Source organism: Phyllostomus discolor, chromosome 3 (assembly GCF_004126475.2).
Source record: "Phyllostomus discolor isolate MPI-MPIP mPhyDis1 chromosome 3, mPhyDis1.pri.v3, whole genome shotgun sequence".
In the NCBI taxonomy this organism is placed as follows: Eukaryota; Metazoa; Chordata; class Mammalia; order Chiroptera; family Phyllostomidae; genus Phyllostomus; species Phyllostomus discolor.
This window is the reverse complement of record NC_040905.2, coordinates 112,987,050-113,012,097: the sequence shown is the minus strand read 5'-3', so window position 1 is coordinate 113,012,097 and position 25,048 is coordinate 112,987,050. Positions and strand designations below refer to the sequence as shown.

At 44.2% G+C, this 25,048-nt stretch overlaps 1 protein-coding gene across 2 annotated transcripts; it reads left to right on the top strand.

Moving 5' to 3' along the window:
• The first annotated feature begins 15,911 nt into the window (after positions 1-15,911).
• ZNF174 (zinc finger protein 174) lies at positions 15,912-24,636 on the top strand. 2 transcript variants are annotated; one of them, XM_028510633.2, is made up of 3 exons: positions 16,175-17,502; positions 18,480-18,702; positions 21,920-24,636. In XM_028510633.2, exons 1-3 carry the CDS (start codon positions 17,092-17,094, stop codon positions 22,516-22,518), a joined length of 1,233 nt encoding a protein of 410 aa, XP_028366434.1. In that variant the 5' UTR covers positions 16,175-17,091; the 3' UTR covers positions 22,519-24,636. The 2 variants fall into 2 exon arrangements, with proteins under 2 accessions (XP_028366441.1, XP_028366434.1); XM_028510640.2 differs by lacking the exon at positions 18,480-18,702 and having other exon boundaries at positions 15,912-17,502; positions 21,920-22,052.
• The last annotated feature ends 412 nt before the right edge of the window (positions 24,637-25,048 follow it).

Below are 25,048 nucleotides of genomic sequence, written 5' to 3'. Positions count from 1 at the left end.
CCTGTAACTCGGTGTGAGCCCAACTAGGAATGGTCTGAGGTCCTATCCAAGTACAGAAGTGGAAGCATCTGCAACCAGAACACCAATAAACTAATAGAAGATATTAACAAACACCAGACTGAGGACTGAGCAGTCTCAACAGCGGTTTTGGTCTCAGTGAGCCTTGTGGAGTCTGTTTACTCTTTAGCCAGGAGTGCTGTCCATGAGAGGGAATGGGTGGGGAAGGCGGTCTATGCAATGTTTCTGTGACCTGCACCTCTTCGGACTTAGGTCTTGCTCATGCATCTGGCCTTCTGGACGTCCCGGCTTGCCCTGTGGAAGATTCCGATCTTCACTTTGGAAAAGTTGGCCTGTCTGGTGATGTGGGAATGTGGGCTTGGCTTTTATTATCAGAGTGGCCCCTTATTGCTGTGACTCAGCCCTCTACTCATTCCTTCCCCTCGGAGTATTGGTGAGCTGGCACCACTTTCCACTCTCGGGAGGTGTGGGAATAGAGCCTGTCGGTCCTGGTGCCCATTAGGGACCTGCTGTTCAGTTCCCAGCTGACAACTCCTTTGAAAGGCTCTGAGCCTCTTGCCCTTGAAATTCACTCTAATAAAACACTCATTCACTAAGGCCCTATTGTGTCCTTGTGCACCCTTGTGCTGGGCAGTGGAGACACAAAGAAAATTCATGCATGCCACTTGCCCTCAGAGAGCTCCCAATCTGGTTGAATAGATAAACCCACCAGAAACTAATTCTGGTACTAGGTGGCAGGAAGTAAGACATCCGGAGAGAGATTTACAGACAGAGCCAAGGAGTTTAAAGAATTAGGAGGTTTCAGGAAAGTGGCAGTGGTGTTAGCAGCCCTCATCTTGTGGTTTTCTTGCCTTCTTCAATGGTATTCTCCTTGAGAACTTAAATTTTTTTACTTATTTCTACAGTTCTAATGCATAGGCTTAGGTACCCTTCCTTGCCTGTTTGGGAGGGATGCCAACTTGCAGCCTCTTGTGTGCAGTGTAAATAGAGTGAATCAGCCCTGGGGAAGGAGTATTCTAGGCAAGTAAAGTTTAGTGGGCAAGGGCATTAAGACTGGAAAGCACAGAGACTGTTCCAGGACCTGGGACCAGGTCACCTGTACTAGATTGTAGGATGTCTATAGGGTAATGAGCAATGGGACTGAGATAGGTTGAACCTTGAATGCCAGAGAGAGTTTTGCAAGCTAGAGATCCTGGCTTATTTCAGTGGCATTAGAAAGTCTTGAAGGCTTTTGAGCAGAGTAGTTATACAATTGGATTAGATTTGTAAAATGTAAGGAAGTCCAGATCTGCTCAGTAGGAAGACTAGGTGGACAGATGGAAGACTCTTACAGCCTGGTCTAATGTTATGTTCCTAGACAAGGGGTTCTCAACAGGGGTGATTTTGTGCCTCAAAGACCTTTGGCGATGTCTGGAGGCAATTGTGTTGTCACCACTGGGGGATGCTAATGCCATCTATGGGAGGAGGCCAAGGATGCAGCTAAATCACCCAGAATGCACAGGACACACACCCAGCCTCCCACCCTCAACAAAGACCTATCCAGCCCCAAACAATAGTGACCAGGTTAAGAAATCCTGCCCTAGAATGAAAGTAGTGAAATTGGGCCAGACAGTGTCACAGCCAATGATCATTCTTAGTATCCTTTGGTATTCTTTATAATGCTTAAGTTCTTGATATGCTGTCGATTCATCAGGCCTCTCATATATTTTCACCCTCTCATTCATCTGCTAAATATTTAGCACCACACACTATTTGAGATCCTGTGATTCCACAATGAACAAATCAAATTCCCTACTCTTTAGGAAACTTGCATTCTTTTTAGGGGATGATAGACATTAATCTTATAAATATACATCCTAATAATACTGTGCCGGTGATATTAATGTGTAATGTAAGGTCTCTGCTCTGAGGTTGCATAGGAATTGTTAGCCAGAAAGACTGTTGAGTGTGAGAGACAAATAATTAAAGATTTTCAAATTGATTTGGCCCATGTTAAAACCCTGATCTTTTATTCCGGTCACTATGCAAGTCACTTAATGTAGATAGCAGGTATGGATTGGAGCTACCAGGAAACCCAGACTTAAACTGCAATTCTCAGTAATCCCAAATTTATGAAAAAACTTGATAGGTGCCACTAGAATGGCCAAGTGAATGGGGATTGCCTAAGCAGCTTCAGGAGCACAGCTTCCTCCAGATGCCAGAGTAGGGCAGCCACATCTTCAAAAATTTTCAGGCAGTTAACTATTCTACTACTGGGAGGGCAAGGTTCCTTGCTAGTATCCTATGTTCTCCACAAGTAAAAAGTGCTCAGTCTTCCTCTTGTTTCCACCCAGAAGCCAAGCCAAGGGTGAGCAACAGGACTGCAAGGAGGCTGGGCCTGATAACAGTGAAAATGAGGATCCACTCATGGGGAAGTGCGCAATAAAATGGGCACTCTGGGTCAGGATACTGTAAGTTTCAGGCTGCTCCTAAACTGACTGGTAAGGCAGTCCCCTTACAAGAGAGGCATAGAAGAGGTGGCAAGAGGAAAGGAAAGTGGTGTAAGGAGATTTTAGCGGCCCAGCCCTTGCTTTGGCTGTGACCACCCATCTACCTTAGGCTGAGGAACCACAATAGATATGTGAAAAGGGTGGTGATCAATAGGCTTTTGCCCTACATATCTCTGTATTATAGTGAGAATATCTGATCAGTCTATGGGAAATGATTAGGAATCCTTGGAAAAAAGGAATAGTGTCAATGGAAAACTTTGATCAATTAGTTAAAATGTATCAGTGAAGGAAGGAGGTAAAGAAACCATATTAAGAACTCTAGTTAGTTTATAGGGGGAAAACTCAGCTATTTGATGAAACTCTGAAGGGTTAAACCAAACCAAGAGGGTAATGTTACATATCTGAAGAACTCTGTAGACTTTGGGGTGCTGCCTACTTCAAATTCATTCTCAAGTGGGTAGTGCAGTAACAGGCTGTACTGAGCAATGAGAGGTAGACAGTAAGATAACAGAGACCGTAACTATAGGAAGCAGCTACCATACATGGCATTGGGAGAATACAAGAAAAAGTTTGTGTTTATCAGAACTTGGAAGGTTAGAAGAGAGGCCCTGCTGAGCTGACATTCAAATCTTGGGGGATTGGTGGCCAGGTGGTGCTGCCTGATTGGTACTGGCACCTCTGATGGGTCCACTGAGGATGTTTCTAGAAGATACAGTGTCTTTGTTCACTGCCATGTATCTAGCTCCTACTACAGTACCTGGTACCAATCAAATATTCCTTCAATGAATGAATTCTCCAATCCTTACCTGTCTACTCCAGACCATCCAAAATAGTTCATGGGCAAGGATTATGAGTTCTAGTATTGTGTTCCTTTTTCTGCCCAGTATACTCAAGAATAAAGCAATATGAAGGGTAGAGGCAACTTAAAACTGCAAGAAGTTCAACAGTTGCATCACAGTTTCCCCGGCCACTGCAATGCATGAGTGGGAGAATCCTGACAGTGAGGCCTCAATGAATAGGTACTTCCTAAGCATTTTCATTTACTTTCACTGACTGCTCATTTATAAATTCTAACTTCTTAGAGCTCATATCCAAAGCCCTTCAGTAATATAACTATCCCATGGGCTGTCCCTTTCCCCACCAAGAATCTCCAATGAAGTCAGGCTGTCCCAAACAGGTCACATTCAAGCCCAACTCTTTGCCCTTGCTGAGGATTTTGGAAGATGTTCCTTTTTGCCTCTGTGAAAAGTAGAGGTAAGTGTGTGACACTGGGAACTGGCCTGCAGAGCTTGTCATAAGGGCCATGCTCAAGGAGGCTGTATCCAGGGGAATGTGTGGGACACAAGCAGGGCTGAAGCTGGGGAAACACTGAAGTATATCCTGTCCTGCATTTGCTTCTCCTTCTTTCTCTTTGAGGTAGAATATGCATTCTTCTTTGCTCAAATTTAATTCCTTAGAAAGGTCAAGACCATCATCACTCTTACTTCTCACCATAGCTTAGCTAAGGTACTAATAGCTCAAGTGTACAGGCCAAGGACCATGGATGATATACCATCCATCTGCCACTTTATATGCACGGTTATTTCACAACAGCTTAAATATTTATGCCTTGTTCTAAATTGATGTTGCTTCTACTGCCCTTCATACCCAGCCTTCCTTTCATCTGCAGTCGAGTCTCATGCGCTTTCCTTATGCCTATGATCTCCATTCTTGGTGACAGTTCAAATCCTTCCCACCCAATTCTATTCCTCCTTTCCCCATTTCCTGCCCTTTATTCTGTCTCTACTTGTCCTACCGCCCTGAACATGTTCTACACTTAGATCCCTATCAGGATCCAGCAGGCTTCAACATGAGTGTAAAGTTTCTAATTGAGAAAACTACAACCAAAAACCAAGGAAGTGGAGGGAGAAACACCTTTACTTTCATCATAAATAGCAGTGCTTATAAACTTGTAAAAACTGTATAAGAGAGAAGAAACCAGAAACTGGGTTGGGGGTGATGGCAAAATGAGAAATCTTATAAAATTAAACCAGATATTGTACTTGCTCTAAGATCAGGTCACTTAGATTTAGTTTTGCCCAAATGGCTTAACCTGTCCTTCCTTTCCTTTGTTCCCTTTTAGGTTGTGACTTCATTGCAGAGTAGTGATCTGCCTTGAAGGCAGCAGTAGTATAAAACAGTAATGCCTAGAAGTCAATTATTGCTTTAGAATATATCCAGGCTGTTAAAATTCTAGATGTGCTCCCAGGAGGTGGGGAGAATTTCTTCTCTGATGTGGCCCAGGAACAGTTCTCAGGCTACTAGGCACGCGTTCTTTGTTCAGAACAAGGATACTTTAGTTTCCTGGCAAGGATTATTATGGGCTTTAGAGCCTCCTCCCCTGCAAAGCAAAATGGAAATCCACAGTGAGACAGAACCGTGAAGTTGCGGGCAGAAATAGAAAGAGTTCTACTTTTGTAGGCTGATTTCTATTCCTGGACATGGTTCTTGAGATCCAATAGTCAAGAAGTTTACTGCTAAGCCAGGGACTGGCTAGTAGAACTCTCCACAGCAGAGGGAAGCTCTAAGAAACACAGAGTTGATGTGTCTAGTTTTCTACAAACACTGCACATCTCTCCTGTCCTCTGATATATCATTTTAATGTGTATCCCAGTGGGGGGTGAGGGCAGAGATCTTAGTGAAGCTTCTCTCATGTTGAAGGCACTTGTATAGCTTTTCTCCAGTGTGGATTTTCTGGGGGGCAGTCAAGTTGGGTCTGTCGTTGAAGCTTTTCCCACACTGGACACACTTGTACAGTCTCTCACACTGTGGACTTGACAAACTGGGAACTATTGTTGAATCTCTTCCCACAGACAGTGCACTAATAAGGCTTCTTCCAGTGTGGATCCTCTGGTGGACAATGAAGCTGGAGCTCTGGGTGAAGCTTTTCCCACATTCCCCCCCTGGTATGGTCTCTCTCCTGTGTGAGTCCTCAGGTGGGCAGTGAGGTGGGAGCACTCACTGAATCCTTGCCCACACCCACTGCACTTGTGAGGCTTCTCTCATGTGTGGAGTCTCTCATGTCAACAAAGATAAGAACCTCGGGTAAAGTTTTTCACACATCTGTGACATTTAGGAGCTTTTTCCAGTTCAGGGGCTGGCTGGTGATAAGAGGAGGGAGAACTCTGGGAGCATTTTCTCCCACACAAGAGACGTGTCCAAGGCTTCTCTCCTCAGTCCAGACTCTCTGGTGACTCATCCTCTCCTGGGATGGGGCTGTCTCCTCACTCTCCCCTGGACAATGTCTGTGTTGCTTTCTTGACATTGGCTCAGCCTCCCAGAACATTTTTAGTTCAGTGGGGCAAAAAACTTGTCCACTAGACTTTCTCTGTGAAGCCATGTTCATTTCCACTTCTTCTGAATCATCCCATTTCAGATTCTCCTTTTAAACCCCATTCTGCATCTCAAAACCTGAAAGAATAAAATTACATTGGACTCTGGAGAAGGAAAACAATGGAATGAGAAAAGAGTTACAATTAAACTACCATAAAGAAGAAATACCTCATTGAATTCTTCATGTAGTGCCTCAGTCTTCTGCTAAGGAAAAGCCCCAATTTTATTTTCCAGTTGTAATACTTTTTAGCTCCAAATTTGTGGTCACTGGTAAATATACTGGACATCTCCCTGCTTCTCTCTTATTCTGTAAGTTTTGGATGTTCTGACATGATGACAAAACTGAAGCAAAGAGTGGAGCTCTGTGTCAACTGCCCATCTGTCTATAGGTGTGTTCACAATTGTTGATGGCTTCACTTCTGGGAGCTGAATCTTAAAAGGCCACCACAGTTTGGGCAGCTGAAAGAAGAATAAAGCATTTCTGAGTATCTGGCAAGCACAGACTTCGGTTATGAAAGGAGGAAGCAGAAAGAGTCTGGGCTGGAGGCCTAACTGGGCAATGTAGGGAAGCAAAGGAAGTGAAACTGCATCAGAAAAAAGGACGTGGACTCTTAAAGAGACCAGCAAATGCAAAATCAGGGCTCTAAAACACAAGGGAAATCACCCTTAAACTGCATGAAAACCGAAGCTCCCTTACCTGTGCATGTTACTCATCAAGAAGGAGACAAGCCAGGAGCAGAAAACAACCCTTTCTAAGTATACTTTCCCATCCTTTGACCACCAGAACCAAGAGTCTTACAACCTGTTGGAAACAGGACTGGCAGGTCAGCTCCCCTAACTTCCTGGCCAGGAACCCTGAAGTCCTTTTCATGCCTGGCTATGCCATCTACAGCAGTACCTTCTCCAACCTCTGTGGCCTCCCAGTTGTGCTGACTCAGCTTTCCAGACTCCATGTCACTTCCTCTTGGCCAGAAACAGCATCACTTGCCACAGGAGATGCAGAGGAGCTTGAAAGGGCATCTATGTTTCATGAAAGATACGCGGCTCAGGCACGTGACCTCTCTTCACTTTGCAGTAACCTGACTGTAGGCTTTTGAACTTGGTGTGACCCTGCTCTGGGGTCCCCAGGAAACCCTGCTCCTGGATTTATTCCCCCACAGCCTGTAGTTCTACTGATGGCTCTGCAGTTATGAAACAATTACTGAGAGTGGCCAGGGGTGTCTTGTTCTCATCACTCCAGTGCATATCCAGTGCATACCTGCACCACAGGACAAAGAACACAGGTCAAATCAGAAAGGACTGGAGACCTCAATGCAGGGTTCTAGCAGCCCAACATACAAGCTTCTGAAACTATGCCAGAACTGATTACCATCACGTAGAAGGCAAACCATCCTGTCCAACTGAGAAAGATTGTAGTGTATTTACTAAAGCTGCCCTTTTTATATCTCTTTAATTATCCTGAATCCCACTCATTTTCCCTAGGGCATTGCTTACCTGTCTCCACAGTGGTGGGAATCCCTGAGCAGGTGGGGCCACATAATAGGAACTGGTGAACAGGCGAGTCTTGGAGGGAAGCAGAGATTCCGAGAAGAGAAGAGCTGATCACAGGACACTTCTGCCTACTTCCACCCACTTCTGGGAAATGTTAACAGAAGAGCTCAGCCACTTCCCCATAGAGTTGATGGCTCTGATGATACACTGGAGTTTCTTGTAGAAACCAAGGCTCTCTGAAAACAGATAGGAAAGTCCTGGTTTCCTTAGGGGCCAAGGGTATACCTGCTACTTTTCCATACACCAAGTCTGGCTGTTGTGCATCACTCTTTATTTTTCTCTTCCCCCTTTGCTAGTGTCTCATGGGCTTCAACTCCAGTCTCAGTTGTGACTCAGAGTTCTCAGTAGGAACTCAGAACTTTTCTTCACTCTGCAGCAGTGAACATCTGGGGTCCTGTGTGTTTACTCTGATTCAGCCCAGAGATGACACTCACACCATGAATGGAAAACCCTGCACGCAAAGGAGCAGGGAGGGGTTATCAAGGCCAAAGCCAGCTGTGGAGAGTGTCTCTGAATCTGATCATCAGGGAGGCTTCTCTTAAGAGGAGCAGCCCACACGGGGCAGAACTGATTTGGGGAAGGGAAGTGACCAGTCCTGAGAATGACAAAGGGCTCTTGGTGCCTGTTGAAGTACCTGGGCATAGAAGTGGACTCTCACGGTTGGGTTATTTTGTTAATCTCCTCTGTCACTCAGGATATCACAGCTCAGTGTGTGAGCACATGTTCGTTCATCTTTCATCTGTTCCTTGCAGTCTGTGCCCTCACTGATTTCTGTCTCCTGTGTTTCTCTTCCCATCTTTTTTCCCCTTCTTGCCACTGACCTTCTCACACTCTCTGTCCCCACTGCCTTCCTTCTCATGCCCCTCCCTTGCCCTTGTCACTGTTCACACATGCTGTCCATCCCTGTCATGAGACCTCTGACTCCACTGCTTTCCTTTTCTTTCAGTCTCTGTGTCCGTCCCTGTGTCTTCCTTTCTGTGTGTGTGTGTGTGTCTCTCTGGGTCTTCCTTTCTCTGTCTTCTTTTTCTTTATTTCTCTTGCCTACTTTCAGTATTTTCCTTCTTTTCCTCGACCTAACAGACTCCCCACTGCCTTTGTCTCCTTCCTTCTCAAGTTTCTTTGAACTCTCCCTTTCTCTGAACAACTGAGCACCTCCACTGTGGACCTAGAGGGAATACAGATCCTTACCAAGCAAGATGTTTGCCATCCTTCTATGTAACACCCCAGCAGAGAGGGCCTTCTGTATAGGTCAAGGGTGTGTCTGTCTTTCCTGACAGAGGGATACAATTCTGTGCTCACACATGACTGGCCCCTGTATAACACTGGGGTCTGCTGCTACTGGTAAAATAGCAGTGCTCTGGCCTTGAGGTGGGGCAGAGATAGCACCATAGTCATCAGGTCAGAGGCAAAGCAAGGCCAGGGTGGTCAGGCCTCCGAGGGGAGGATGGGGTAGGTAAGCAGTCATATGATGATGCCAGGGTGGACAGAATAAGAAAACAACTGAGGACAAGCTCAATGGACCACATAAAAGCCTAACATCTCTGGGAAAGAATGAGTTTTAGAATGGGAGTCAGTGCAATGTGAAATGGGAAGTTCAAGAAACCAAAAATGTCAACCACAACTCATGTGGGTCTCAGTAGTACAAAGCATAGCACCTGTCTCCTGGTCTTAAAGACCCCTCTTTTGGAGATGGTTCCTGGCTGCCTGTGGAGTAAGCCAGGCTGGGGGAGAGACATCCACTGTTAGAGAGAGGCTTCCACATAAGGGAAGTTTCTGAGTGGAGGAGTCCCTGGGCCAACAGCATCAACAGCACCTGGGAATCTGTCACAAATGCATATTCCCGGGCCCCACCTCAGACCTACTGAATCAGAAAGTCTGGAAGTGGTGGCTAGAAATCTGTGTTGACATGTCCCCAGATGAGTATGATGCACACTCAAGCCTGAGGAAGACTTTCATAGCCAGTGGCCTCATTGTGTGAAAAAGTTTATTTCACCAGACTCTTCTTTGCTTAATAGCTTTAAAAAAAAGTTTCATTCCCAAAGAAATATGTACATATTATCAAAAGAAAAATTTTAAGACAATAATTGTATGTGTTGGAGGAGGGGCTGCCCCAGCTGGTGTGACTCAGTTGGTTGGGCATTGCCCCATGAACCAAAAGGTCACCAGTTTGATTTACAGTCAGGGCACATGTCTATGTTGTGCGTTTCCCCTCTCCCTTCCCCTCTCTCTAAAATAAAAATAAAATAAAATTTAATAATGGTGGTAGTGGAGGGAATGTCCTGTAGCCAAATACTAGAGATAATCATATGCTCTTAAAAATACCATAGTAATGTGGTATTTTTATTTATCTCAGACCTTTTATTTATTTCAGACCAAGATAATATATTCTTTCCCAGATCCCCACCTTCAAGAATTCTTCAAAGGAAACGGTTCATTTTGATGATTACTAATGAACCTTCAGATGACATTTGGAAGTTCCAACACTTAGGATCCGAGCAGCCTATGGGAATGGTGAGTGAAGGAAGCAGACTTGGAACCCAGTGAGCCCTGCCCTCCCCCGCTCAACTTACAGACCCCAGAGCCTCAGAAATCACACACCAGAGAGCACAGATTTCCCAAGGATTTAAAAAAAATGCTGAGTGGCAAAGAGAGTATTTACATTACTTAAAAAATACAAAAGCAGCCCTGGCTGGTGTGGCTCCATGGACTGAGTACCAGCCTGTGAACCAAAGAGTTGCTGGTTGCACACTCAGTCTAGGGCACATGCCTGGGTTGCTGGCCAGGTCCCCAGTAGAGGGCGCACGAGAGGCAACTACACATTGATGTTTCTCTCCCTCTCTCCCTCCGTTCTCCTCTCTAAAAATAAATAAATAAATAAATAAATAATCTAAAAAAATACAAAGGCAAATAAACTTCTTAGAAGTTTCCATTATCCATTTCATCAACAGATGCTTGCCAATTTAAACACCATGAAGATACCAAGTTTTCCTCCAGGATTTGAGTTATATACAGATGCGCTAGGTTTCAAAACTTATTTAGCAACTTGTTATGGCAACTTTCAATTAAACAGAAAAGGCAGCGGTGGTCTTTAGGCTATCTAGAAATGTATGGAGCTGTAGTGCTTCTTGGAAAGAGATTCATATATTTAGAGCCTTGGTCTATCCATGCAATGGAATATGAGTCAGCCATGAAAAGGAATCAAGTAGTGATATATGCTGGAAACATGCTAAATGAAAGAGGCCAGCTACAAAAAAGTCACGTATTATAGGATTCCACTTCTATGAAATGTCCAGAACAAGCAAATCCACAGAGAAACAATGAAAATCAGCTGCTTAATGGGTGCAGCGTTTCCTTGTGGGGGAATAAAATGTTTTGGAACCAGCCAGCAGTAGTGAGTGTATAACATTTTAAATGTATTAAATGCTACTGAATTGTTCACTTGAAAATGGCTAATTTTAGCCCTGGCTTATGTGGCTTAGTTAGTGGATGGAGTGCCAGCCTGTGAACTGGAAAGTTGCAGGTTTGATTCCCGGTCAGGGCACACAACTGGGTTGTGGACCAGGTCCCCAACTGGGGATGTGTGAGAGGCCACTGAATGGGTGTGCTTGGTTTCTCAAGCACATTGATGTTTCTCCCCCTTTCTCCCTCCCTTTCCCTCTCTCTAAAAATAAATTTTAAAATATTTTTTTAAATGGGTAATTTTATAGGATGTGAATTTCACCTAAATTAAGAAAAATTTTCTTTAATTAAATTTTTTGGAAAAATTGAGACAAATAAAACCAAAAAATAGAACTTTGGAAGAAAGACAAAAATAATGGGAGGAATGTATTCTGGAAGAGATTCAGCTGGATGGGCAGGTGGTATATTCAATGTCTTTAAATACATAAAGAACTGCAGAAGGTCACTGTAAACCTATTTACCTTAATACAACTGATACAAAATAATAGAATTAAATTGTAATAAAAGAGAATTTGGCTGACACATAATGGATCTCCACCCTACTTATGTGCTATTACCATCAACTGATTTGAAGTCTTGTTTTTTTGGTATATTTCAAAGGCATTTAATCTGGAACCCAGGGGCAAACTCAAGCTCAGACCTGCATTTCCCACAGATGATTGCTCCTGCCCACCTTAGGTGAGGGCGCAGGATTCTGCTGACCTCCTGGCTGTTCCTGCGGTGGTTGGCGTGAGCTCCAGGACCCCTTCAAAGTCTGTTTCTCAGGATGAACTCTCTGTTTCAGATGGGATCTCAGTGATTCTCTGGCAGCTCCCAAAGGGGCTGTCTCTTTGAGAGTACTTTCAAGTCCTTCCCAGGATCCAGGTCCCGAGAACAGACTTCATCATCTGTCATGACGCATTCCTGCCTAAGCTGCACTTTACAACCCCTCAGAGTAGCATTAGAAAAGAATGTGACACATAGGGAAGCAGAAGAGAAATATTCTCAGGGCCACTGTAAAATAAAAATGAATAGAATTTGGTCTCAATCACTTTAACCAATCATTAATATGAAAGCACCTAGTACAGAGCCTGACATACCAGAAGTGCTAAAAGTGATACATTTGTTGGAAGTGAGTGTCAGCTTCCTCTTGAGAAAGCTCCTATGATCTCAGCACTATTACCATTTCCTCTCCCCACAAATTCATATATGACAAAGTGCAATCCATTCCACTTTCAAAAGATCCCTTACATTGCTCATTCTCTCTCTGTACTCTCTCTCTCTTTCTGAGCTACTATCATCACAGCTTAACTGTCTGCCCTGCATCCTCTCTGCTGCTGGACCCTCTCCAGGGGTGTCCAAGCTTTTGGCATCTCTGGGCCACACTGGAAGAAGAAGCGTTGTCTTGGGCCATGCATTAAATACATTGTGACACATAATCACAAAAAACATCTCATAATACATTTTTTAAATCTCATAATATTTTAAGTAAATTTACAATTTTGTCTTGGCAGCCATCCTGGGCCGCATGCAGCCCATGGGCCATGGGTTGGACACCCCTGCAAGTCTAATCCATTTTCTCTCTACAAAAAGTCCACTAGATCTTTTTAAATGTAACCTCACTTCCATCCCTGTTAATACTCTTCAGTGACTTTCCACTGCACACAGAATAAAACCCAAAATCCTCTAACAGACTGAAAGGCCCTGCATGACATGACCCCTGCCTTCCTCTCTCACTTTCTCTCATATAATTTTTCTCTTAGATTCTGAAAGCTGTAGCCACAGACCCTCCCTTCTTTATCAGACATCATGGTCCACCTCACCTGAGGCTCCTGGAATGTGCTGTGCCCTAGGGCTGCAGTGCTCACCTCTCTGCTCCAGGCATAGCCAGCTCCTTCTCACATCTCAGCACTAACATCCCCTCTGAGGACAGTGCCCCACTACCTGACTCCCCCACAGTCATCCTCTATTAGATCACCTTGCTCATTCTTTCAGAGCACTTATCTGTAAGTATCTTTATTCATTTGCATATTGTGTCCTCCAAGGAATGCAGGATCCAGTAGGCCGGGCGCCATGCCTGTCTTGTTCAATATAGAATCCCCAATATTGCCCTGGCCAATGTGGCTCACTTGGTTGGAATGTTGTCCCATGGACTAAGGGGTGGATGGTTCGATTCCCAGTTAGGGCACATGCCTGGGTTGTGGGTTCAGTCTCTGGTCTAAGATCAATAAGCATGTCCTAGGGTGAGGATAAAAAGTAAATAAATAAAATAAAAAATAACCCCCCTACTAGCTGGCATATCATTGTCACTTAAAAAAAATCTCATAATATTTTAAGTAAATTTACGATTTTGTGCTGGGCCACATTCATAGTCAACCTGGGCTGCATGCAGAGAGTATTTTTTTTAGAGAACTGTTGAGTATTTTTACTCTAATTAGAGACTCTAAACATTCACTAAATGTATGAATGTCCAAGTTATTTCAGCGAATGTGAAATTCTTCCCATAGACTTAGGGCACAGGACCAACTCAAGCTACCGAGTATTTTGGTGAATGGCATAGAGCTAGAGTGACCAGTAACTAGATTCCTGTGCTCCTCACCCCAACTTCTTATCATCAAAACCAGAAGATTCTGGCTTCCTTTTCTCAACTGTTGCCCAGCTACTCTCTGTACACCCTCAACCAGAGGCTGTAGCTTCCTCTCCATTTTCTTTTTAGATTTTATTTACTTTCAGAGAGAGAGGGAGAGAGGAAGAAAGAGAGGGAGAGAAACAGCAATGGGTGAGAGATTCATGGATCAGTTGCCTCTTGCATGCTCCCAACTGGGGACCTGGCCTGCAACCCAGGCATGTGCTGTAACCGGGAATTGAACTATCAACCTCTAGGTTCACAGGCCAGCACTCAGTCCACTGAGCCACACCAGCCAGGTCAAATTTCTCACCATTTTCTGGACACAGCTTCTGCACTCAGGTCTGGATCTTCTCTAGCAAGATGGTGAAAAACTGCTCCAAAACCAGCAGCTCCAGGATTTGCTCTTTCGAGTGTGTCTAAGGCCTCAGCTGTGTTCCAAGAGTGTGCTAAAAGCTTCACAGGGGGCCATTTACCTCCTGACATCAGAACTGCCTGAATCATTAGTGGGAAGAAGCTTCGTAGTCAAGGCTGTTGCTATGAAGAGCTGATTTCTGTCCTCGTGTGGAATCCTTGCTTGGTGATGGGTGTGTTTGGGGACTCTGTTGCAGCCATCAGTCACTTCATGAACTGGCTTACTGGTTGCCACTTCCACCCTGAGGATTAAATTCCATTTCTTTTCGTATTGTCAGGAAGCAGTTCTCCTGGACACCGATGAAAGGCATCAGAGACATGAGATTGATGCAGATGTGCAGAATCACAGTTGGAAAAGGCTCAACTTTGAAGAGAGAATGGAAAAAACATAGCATAAAACTAGTCCATATTCCTTCCCTCTGCTTCTTGAGATTTATTTCTATCCTTTACTCCCCCAACAATCCAAGCCAAGGACCCAAAGCACTAGAAATATCAAAAAACCTAACTTTTCTCCCAGCCAGATTTCTCTCTGCTAAGGAATTCCTCAAACTACTCAGTATAGTCCAGCTGTTCTTTCTCATGGTCCCCATGTCTGGGTCTTGTCCCCACCCTTTCCCACCCTCAAAAAGCCTGGGCCCACCTTCCCAATGGCCACCTTCTCTGAAGATGATAGTATATGAGTGTCTCTCAACCTCTTTATTACTGTGACACCCTCCTCTCTACCACCACTATCACATAAAATCTGGATGATAAATGACTATTATGGTGAGCTGTATGTTGGTCCCCTCCCCAGCATTCCTTCCCCACTTCTGATAGCAGCTGCATCTTCCTTTTTGAAAGTGCCCCTCTCTATTCCATTGGTTCTGGTGGGGCTATTCATCATTACAATACTCATCTACCTACTGCAGGAGTGGGTACCTGAAAAAGGCTGGTCCTGTCAAAATTCTTCTCTGAGATTTTACACACAGGTAGGGTGGGAGAAGTTCTGAGTTTCCTGTGAATTGCTAAATTGGGAAGATATAAGACTGGAACTATCTTCAATTATGTCCCACTCAACATTCCACTTCTCTTCCACAAAAGGGATAAGCCTGTTTACAGGAATTTTAAAAAAGAGATTTGTTTTGGCTTTCTTCCAAAGAACTGGAACTGCATTTATATTCTCTTTACATTTCAGTGTGGCAGTAGGGGCTAGAGATAGAGGAATCAAAGATGATGTTAACAGTCCTTATTAACAAAAAAGGAGCAGACCTCATACACCTCCTTACCTTACACGTTTATATACACCTGCATTTTATCCAAAATAATAAATGCTAGTTTATTTTTTTAATATTTTATTTATTTATTTTTAGAAAGAGGGGAAGCGAGGAAGAGAGGGAGAGAAACACCAATCGGTCGTCTCCTGCACACCCCCAGCTAGGGACCTAGCCCCAAACCCAGGCATGTGCCCTGTGTGGGAGCAGGGCTGGTAACCCTTCTGTTTGCAAGACGATGCCCAATCCATTGAGCCAACACCAGCCAGGGCAATAAATGCTAGTTGCATGAAGAAGGCGGAGCCAGCACTCCTCTGGAACTCTGACATCCCATTCCATTCATACTTAAATTTAAAATTCCAGTCTCTCAAAAACGAGTTTCCCTCTAGCGATGAACCACTCAGTGGAAAGCAGGATGAGAATGGGGACCAGACTGACTCACTTTCACTCGGCAAGGATGCACTCAGTGAGTACTCCTAGAGCACTGGATGCTAAGGTTTGGTACTGTGGCTGAAGAGGCATTGGAAAACGCCCACAGGCTCCCGCTGCCGCGAGAGGGGATGAGACGGTCAGAGTCAAAGGTCAGAAGGAGTCCGTATTCGGGTGCACAGATCGGAACCGGGGCTGGTTATCTCTGATGGACCGAGGGCACCGAGGCGCAGAAAGGTGACCGCGGAGCATGAGAGAGCTTCCCGGGCCTGGCCCGACCTCCCTGAAAAGACTCTAGCGGCAAAGGGCACCCAGGCCGGTGTGAGGCCCAGCTGCGAGCCCCCGGCCTGGAGCAAGTAGGGCACTCATCAGACACACTCACTCACGACTCTCCAAACTTGTTCAGCCGCCAGGCCCGTAAGTCAGCGCGCTTGCCACAGTATTGGTGTTCTTTGCCTTGGTGTGTTCTCAGGCCCTGACACCGGACTACAACTCCCGGGGTGCACTACGACGGCTAGGCACCGTTCTCACCAGCATCGACAGATACTGCAGCCAATAGGCAGGAGAAACTGCCCTCGAAGAGCCAATCCCTCTAGGGAATAGGCGGGCTCTCCCGTGGCGTAGTTCCTCCGCAGTCAGTGGGAGTGTCGGCGAAGAGCGACGACTTTTGCCCCGCCCCTAGCCCTGGCTCCTGGGTTCTGGTATCCTGGTCCCCTGAGAGGTGAGTCCGCTGCAGGTGGGCGCAGGGTGTGGGGCAGTCGGCGACTCTGTCTTACCAGGGGCCAGCCCGGGCTTGCACTCGGCCAGGAAGTTGAGCCAAGTGCGGAGTTTTGCCAAGCCTGGGGCCCGAGACTGGCACTCTACGAGGCTGGAGCAGCTGGGCCTTCGGATCCTCTGGAACGAACTGCCACTGTGCCTCCAACCATCCTACTCGGTCACCAGAGGCTTTCGCTAACTCCCAACCCCCGGAATGTGCCGCGGCCTGCCTGAGATCATCCTGTAGGCGAGATGCCGGAGGTCTGCCTAACCAGAATGCCGAACTGTTGGTGCAGGCTACCTGGCTGACAGCTTGAACTTTTCATAGGGATTCCTGTCAGCCCCTTAGATCATATTGCTCATCCTGCCCCCCACCCCCGAGACTCCGTGTGCTTATTGCCGAAATAAAAGCAGTATTTTCCCCAGTTTCCTTTTAGGACGTTATGACTTCCCCTTCACAAGACAGTTCTAGAAACTGACGGAAAGATAGATTCTTTCCACTGCTGGGGACTGTGTCGTCTTCAAGAGTTTGGGGTCAAGGCCAACGAATGAGAAGGCCCTGTCCTTTTGGGTAGGAATTTTATATTGGGGTAACTTAATTAGACCCGATCTGCATTCTCTCCTCAACATCCTCAGAAGAACTTCATTTCTAGCATCTTTCCAGCATTTGGAAAGACTTTTCCAAAGCCATGATCCTTTAGGCTTGAGCTGTTTACAAAGAGAAAGAGGCTGTCTCCTGAGCCCCAAAATGGCGGCTAAGATGGAGATAACTTTGAGCTCTCAGTCCCACATTCAGGCTTCCTTTTCAAAGCAAGAGAGACACATCATAACAAAGCTAGAAGAAAAGCGGGGGGCACCTCCGGAAAAAGACTGCCCGGATCCTGAGGTGTCCCGTCAGAACTTTAGACGGTTTTGTTATCAAGAGGTGTCTGGACCCCAAGAGGCACTCTCCCGTCTCCGACAGCTCTGCTGGCAGTGGCTGCAGCCCGAGGTGCACACCAAGGAGCAGATTTTGGAGCTATTGGTGCTGGAACAGTTTCTGAACATCCTGCCCCCAGAGATCCAGGCTCGGGTCAGGCATCGATGTCCAATGAACAGCAAGGAGATGGTGACTCTGGTGGAAGATTTTCACAGAGCAGCCAAGAGACCAAAGCAGTGGGTAAGGAGGGTCTTCTCTAATGGTCCCCAGGATTTCTTTTTCATCCGGGTAGTGTTTGGTCTCTGGACCCCTCCCTAGATAGAGCCCAGAAATGGACCAATGACTTCAAACATGTCTTCTGGCCTCTATTTTTGGGTACAGCCCTCCTTCCCTCGGATGTACCAGGTTTTCAAAAACCCAGTCACTGGCACTCCAATGAGGAAGTAGAAGATAGAGTAAGGTTACTGATTCTTTGCTGAAAGATCTCTGCCTATCCATTCCTCTTGAAGTTTTCCTACAACTAGGATTCTTATTGTCATCCTGTTGGGTAGGAATTTGGTTTGGGGGGAACTTCATTGGATCTTATTCCAGTGAATTGTCTTGCATATTACCTTTGGATCAGTAAGTCACAGCTCGTTTGGCTAATATTCCTTCCAACCCCTCACCCCCCAAGTCAAACCAAAGTCCAGCCCTAAGCAGGAAGCAAACAACCATGTGCTTTGGGAATGGAAGCAGGGAACAGGAGTGGGGCACTCCTCTTAAACCCCTGCTATTACTTGGATGTCCTTACCAGGAGACCTTGGGAAGAACAATTTATTAGCTAAAAGTGGTTTTTAATGGTCCCCACTGCATTACTTTCCAGTCCTGCAGAGCCTGTTTTCAGAGGTAGGAAGACAGTTGGGCATAAGGTGGGAATCTTGCAGAGCCAATGACATGGCTAACCCTAATGTCTGTGCCTGCTCTCTGATGACTTTGACTACAGGCCTTGAGCAAGGCCCAAGCTTTAGGAGTATCCACTCAAGCATTTAAAGCAGGTTCATTCTGGTTATTCTCCATGTCCTTCCCTGTGCCTCCTTTGAGAGTTTCAGCAGTGTCTGTCAAAATTGACCTGTATGCTGTTCTCAGGAATTCCCAGGATAAAGGGGTCAAAAGAGAGAGGTCAAGCTGCCTTCAGTCAGTTCTCTGGCTGTACTCTAATTAATGGGGCTTGTTTCTAGGTGGCTGTTTGCATGCAGGGGCAGAAGGTGCTCTTGGAGAAAACTGGATCTCAGCTTGGAGAACAGGAACTGCCAGACTTTCAATTGCAAACTCCTAGGAGATATCCTAGGGAAACTTGTCTGGAGGAGCCTTCCCAGGCAGGACCTCAGGACGAGCTTAGCCCCCATCATTGGGAAAAATCCCCATTCCTTCTGGAACCACCCACCAAATTGGCTGGGACAGGTAAATACTCTGTGCCTCCTCTCTTCTTCTCATCAGTCTTTTATCTCCATCAAAGCATTCGTCGTTCTGAAAAGCCGTACACCAGGTGTTGGGTTTATTTTTAATATTGTATGTGACAGATCTTTGTTCCCGAACAGATTTCACTAAGAAGAATGGTAATGATGCTACACATAAGAAGTATGATTTATTTTCTGTTAATGACTGTTTGGCAATGCACTATATGATAGGACTATTCTACTGCCTACTTTTCCATCCCTTTCAGAGCTTCCTATAGTAGACAGATCTAAATATGACCACTGATGAACTTCCATGCGAGATGTAGCTGAGTTTCATCACTTAAAATGGTCCCATGTTTAGAAAGCACCTAAAGAATGTTCTTTTCACTAGGGAAAAAGCCCACTCCATATTATTTTCTGCCTCTTTCTCCTGTAGTATTTGCTGTGCTTTAAACTTTTGTGTCCATTTCCCTTCATAGCTCTGGTACAATGCCAGGATCATAGCCAACCCTATTCCTCACAGCCCTGTGATCACTAAAACTGAATGACAGAGATACTTTAGCCAGTCTTGGTGATGTGAATACACGATACAGTCAGCAGGCTAGAGAAGAAAGGGTTTCAGAAGAAGTAGGAAGTTAGTTACAAGGAGGCTAGAGCCTTGATCCCTTCATATTTGCTACATTCAGTGAAACTCTTAGGTTTGATTATTCTCAGAACTCAAGAATGGAGAACTGCCCCATATATGTAGCTTTCATGGTCCCGAATAAAGTGGACCACCCATACTCCCTTTTGCCTCAGCAGAGGTAAGTGGATATGTGTGCATTCTCTATCTCCTTTCATTTGATTCCTGAGAGAGTGCATTCTCAGGCTTTTCATCCCTAATATCCAACAGTGCCTTCTTTCAGAGCTGCATTGACTAACACAATTGCCACATACAACTATTTAAATTGTATTTATTGAGGTATAATTCACATACTATAAAATTCACCCTTTTAAAGTGTGAGTTTTAGTATAAATACAGTGGTTTTTAGCATAATTACAAAGTTGTACAACCATCACTAGTTTCTGAATATTTTTATAACCTTGAAAAGAAACCCATACTCACTAGCAGTCACTCTCCATCCCTCCCTCTCTAGTTCCTGGAAACCACTGCCTATTTTCTGTCCCTGGATTTGCCTATTGTGGACATTTCATTGTCCAGTATCATACAATATGTGATCTTCTGTGACTGGCTTCTTTCACTTAACATAATGTTTTCAAGGTTCATCCATGATGTAGCGTGTGTCAGTACCTTATTCTTTTTCATGGCTAAATGATAGTATATTAATGGATGTTTTTGTCAATTGATGGACATTTGTGTTGTTACCACTTTGGGCTATTTACTTGAATATTTATTTGTTTACAAGTTTTTCTGTGAACATGCTTTCGTTTCTCTTGGGTATGGAATGGAATTGCTGGGTGATACAATAACTATGATTAACTTTTTTGTTTTGAAGATTTTACTTATTTATTTTTAGAGGGGAAGGGAGGGATAAATAGAGGGAGAGAAACATCAATGTGTGGTTGCCTCTTGTGGTGTGTCTTCCATTAGGAGACCTGACCTGCAACCTAGGCATGGTTGCCTTGCCTGGGAATCAAACAGATGACCCCTTGCTTCGCAGGCCTACACTCAATCCACTGAGCTACACCAGCCAGGGCCTACGATTAACCTTTTAAGGAAATGCCAGACTGTTTTCCAAAGCAGCTGTGCAATTTTACATTCCCATCAATGGTCTATGGGGATTCCACTTTCCTTACATCCTTGATAATACTTGTTATTGTTGGTCTTTTGGATTATAGCCATCCTTTAGGTGTGAAGTGGTATCACATGGAGGTTTTGAGTTGTTTTCCTTATAATTAATGATGTTAAACATCCTTTCGTGTGTTTTTTGGCCAGTTGGATATATTCTTTGGAGAAATGTTCAGATCCTTTGCTCATTTTTAAATTGGGTTAGTCGTTTTATTGTTGAAAGAATTCTTTACATATTCTGGATACTAGATCCTTATATAGAGTTTGCAAGTATTTTCTCCTATTCTGTGGTTTGTATTTTTACTTTCTTAATAGTATTCTTTCAAGTACAAATGTTTTTTAATTTTAATGAAGTCCAACTTATTTATTTTTTTGTTTATTTGTTTGTGTTATTGGTCACATACCTAAATTATCATCACCTAATTCAAAGTCACAAAGATTTACCCCTGTGTTTTGTTCAAAGAGAGATTGGTTTAGTTCTTACATTTAGATCTTTGATCCATTTTGAGTTAATTTTTATATATGTTGTGAAGCAGGAATCCAACTTCATTCTTTTGCATCTGGAAGTGCAGTTGTCCCAGCACCATTTATTGAAAATACTGTTCTGTCTCCATTTCATTGTCTTGACAACCTTATTGGAAAACAATTGACCATAATTTTGTGGGCTGCTTATTTAAATTAATCAAAAGTTTAAAATCCAGTTGCTCAGTCAACACTAGTCACATTTCAAGTATCCAATAGTCACATGTGACTAGTGGCTGCCATATTGAATAGTGTGTGCATGCACGTGTGCATGCACATACACATGCTGCCCGCCTCAGAAATTCTATGGGATAGCACAGTTCTAGATCTTCTACTTGCCCACAGACCATTTCAGCTCATTTCCATCTTGATTCTCAGTCCTGGTGGTCACAAGTTAGGTGGTTTCTGTAAATAGGATGCACATCTAACCCATATTCCAGTTTCCAAACACATATGCTGGCAATTTTATAAAGAAAGAAAATTCCACATTCACTGGATTTACCATTATTTGTAGAGATGGTGGTGGTCTCTGAGTGTCCATGAAGAGAGAGTATATTTGCAGTGTTGAAATTCCAACTCTCTAAGGTTTTTCTTTTCCCTATCTCTTCTTTCGTAAACCTTTCCTAAATTTAGGAAGGATGAGAGGGTTGAAGAGCTTGGTTCCTATATTTAATGTAAATCAGAATCACACCAGGAGGCTGTTAACTGTGCACATTTCCAGTTCCCACTCCATCTCCTCAGAGATTCTGACTCAGCAGCCTACTTGTTTGACAAGTGCCCCAGATGAGTCTAACACAAGTTGCCAATAGAGGACCACACTTTGAAAAACCTTATAGTATATTTCATAACTCTTTGCTGAGGTTCTTTTTTTGAAGCCCAGAAAATGAAACGTATTTCTTTCTAATTATAGAGGCCCCCAGAATGAAAAGTGAGAACAAGGAGAATCCACAACAGGAGGGAGTTAAAGGAGCAAAACCATGTGCAGTGTCACCAAGCAGATCCAAAGGGAATGGTTTGCAGAGTCCTGAACCAAGAGGGGCAAATATGAATGAATCCCGGTTGTCACGGAGGCAAGTCAGTCCCCCAAATGCTCAAAAGCCATTCACTCACTTCCAGAGACATTGCAGAGAACTGGAATATATCAGCAACCTAAAAAGCCATCCACTGAGAGAGCTAAAGAAAAGCAAAGGAGGTAAAAGAAGCCTGAGCAATCGTTTACAACATCTTAGTCACCAGCCGACCCATTCAGTGAAGAAACCTTATAAATGCGATGACTGTGGGAAAAGCTTCACATGGAATTCAGAGCTGAAAAGACACAAGCGAGTTCACACAGGGGAGAGACCCTACACATGCGGAGAGTGTGGGAACTGCTTCGGGCGGCAATCAACTCTGAAACTGCACCAGCGGATCCACACTGGAGAGAAGCCATACCAGTGCAGCCAGTGTGGGAAAAGCTTTCGCCAGAGCTCAAACCTTCACCAGCATCACAGACTTCACCATGGGGACTGAAAGCAGGGTTTTGGTCTTTCTTTTCAGAAGGAAGGTATTTGTGTTTCTCCTTCACCTTACTTGCATTTATGGTAAATCACCATCTGTGTGACTTATAAGGAAAGCAAGAGGTCCCTGAGGAATGATGGTGTACATTTTGCAGAATTCCAGAAGAAGCTGTGGGGACATGACCATACACAGTTGAAGGTGAAGAAATGGCAGGTCTGAGTATTGGTTGAAAGGGAACTGGGGTTTCTGCTGGAGAGCAGGGTGTAACTACTAAGGGAGAATCAGGATGATCCTGCAGGTGCCCCCACCCCATGTTCAATCTTTCCCGAACTGCTTTATTTATCCTCAAAGGTATATTCTATATATAGTTATATATTTACTGTCATACCCGACAATCTTTATCATGCATATGCTTTGTAATAAAGATGGGTGAGCCACAAGAATGTCAAAGCATAAGTTCATTGGCATATAAATCCCCTACTATTTTTTCTGTAATTTCTAGCTATTCATAACAAAGGATGCGTGAAGGGAGAGCATGAACATGTTTGCTAATAGAGGGTTTCCAGATAATTATACAGTGCTTTTACCAAAATAAATAAACACACACGCATATTGAGGGATCTCTTTATACCAAAGCACCCTTGTTTTAGGAAAAGAAGATCTACACAGTTGCTGCTGCCACCCTGCCCAAGCAATAGGGAAAAGCTACAACAAGAAGCAAGTAGTGGAGGTAGACTGCTAAGGAGAGTCAAAGGGAATCCTTACTATCCTCCTTTCTTACTTAAGCCAGTAGCTTTAAGAATAACAAAATGGGATGATGAAAATGTTCTAAAACTGGGTTATTTCAGTACATTTACTAAAAATCATTACAATGAGTTAATTGTATGATACATAACTTATGCCAAAATGAAGTTTCTAGAAATGACAAAATATATAAAATGTTAAAGTCCTAGAACTAGGCCTGAGAGATCATCTAATCCCATCCCTTAACTGTCAAAGTGGAAACTAAAATCCAGTCAGTGTACAATCTTTAGTCACCCTGGGCAAGCCAGCTGACCTCTCAGTTTAGAGAAAACTTTTGGTAGATGGGTGCACACTACCTCAAGCAGAAAATGGGTAGATAGCATTGCTCCCAAAGCATCAATATTCTAAAGTCACTGCCAGTCACCGCAGGGCTGTGGCTTGTGCTGTTGTTACCCACCCCCCTCCCAAGAATATTGCGATCCTCCTTACAGCACAGGGTCTGGTGCACACACCTGTGCCCCTGCCTTCCAAGTCTTTGCCCTTAGGACCTGCCACTCCCCATTCCCTCCTCTCTCTCTCTCATCTCACAAGTTACCAGCTCTGCAAAGTCTTCTCGGACAACTTCTAGGCATACTTAAACCTACACACTGACTAGCACTCATTCCCAAAAGGCGATGCTGCCTCACCTGACCTAGCCCAGGTTTCCTTTGGCAGATAAGGTGATGAGTGCCCGTGAGTGTCAAGACCTGGAGGAAGTCTCCTAAGTGTCCAGCAACATTTGTAATCTACTCAGTTTTTCAGATGTAGGTTCCCCATCTCCCTCACTCATGTGTGGTTCCAGTAGAGGGTCTCAGCACAAAACACTGACTGACCTGCTGGCCTGCAGTCAGCTACCCATGTAAGAAAATAATCTTTCTCCTCTTGTGCACAGCCCTCTCCCATGGAGCAGCCTGAAAGTTTTACTATCTTTTCTGGGTTTGCCCTGTACTTACCCATGCTGGGGTGGGATGACTCCTATTCAGGTAATTTGGTCCTGTTACCTTCAGAGAGACAGGAAATGGGGGAGCACACATGCACAGGTGAGGAAGGAGAGTCTGGACCTGGCAGAGCTCTCTGAAAAGCATTTTCCATCTACGGCAGACAAGGACTTGTAAAACCTGTCCTAGGATACCATTGTCACTCCCAACAAAATGAACAATAACTCCCTAATACCATCCAATAGACAGTGTTGAAATTTCTCCCATGTTTCTAAAACTGAAGTGCTGTTTATTATAGCTTTGTTAAGGTGTAATTCACATACCATAAAATTCAATAATTTAATATTTATGTACATTCACTGAGTTGCACAAACGTCACCACAATCTAATTTCAGAATATGTTCAATAGCCTAAAAAGAAACCCCATCACCATTAGCAGTCACTCCCCAACCCTGTGCCCCTTGAGCACCCTCCTCTTTTATTCAGCACAATATGTTTAAGGTCCCTCCATGTTGTAGAAATTATCGTTACTATATGCTTTTATGGGTGAATAATATTTTAATATTTTATTGTATAATCATGTTTTGTTTATCCATTCATCAGCTGATGTACATTGGGGTTGTTTCCACTTTTTGGTCATTATGCTGCTATAAAAGGAGTTAGTAAAACAAAACAAAACAAAAAAGAATAATGCTGCTATAAACTTTCATGTACAGGTTTTTCTGCGAACATGTGTTTTCATTTTTCTTGGGTATATACCTAGGAGGGTCATATGGTACCTCAGTATTTAACCATTTTAGGAGCTGACAGACTCTTCCATA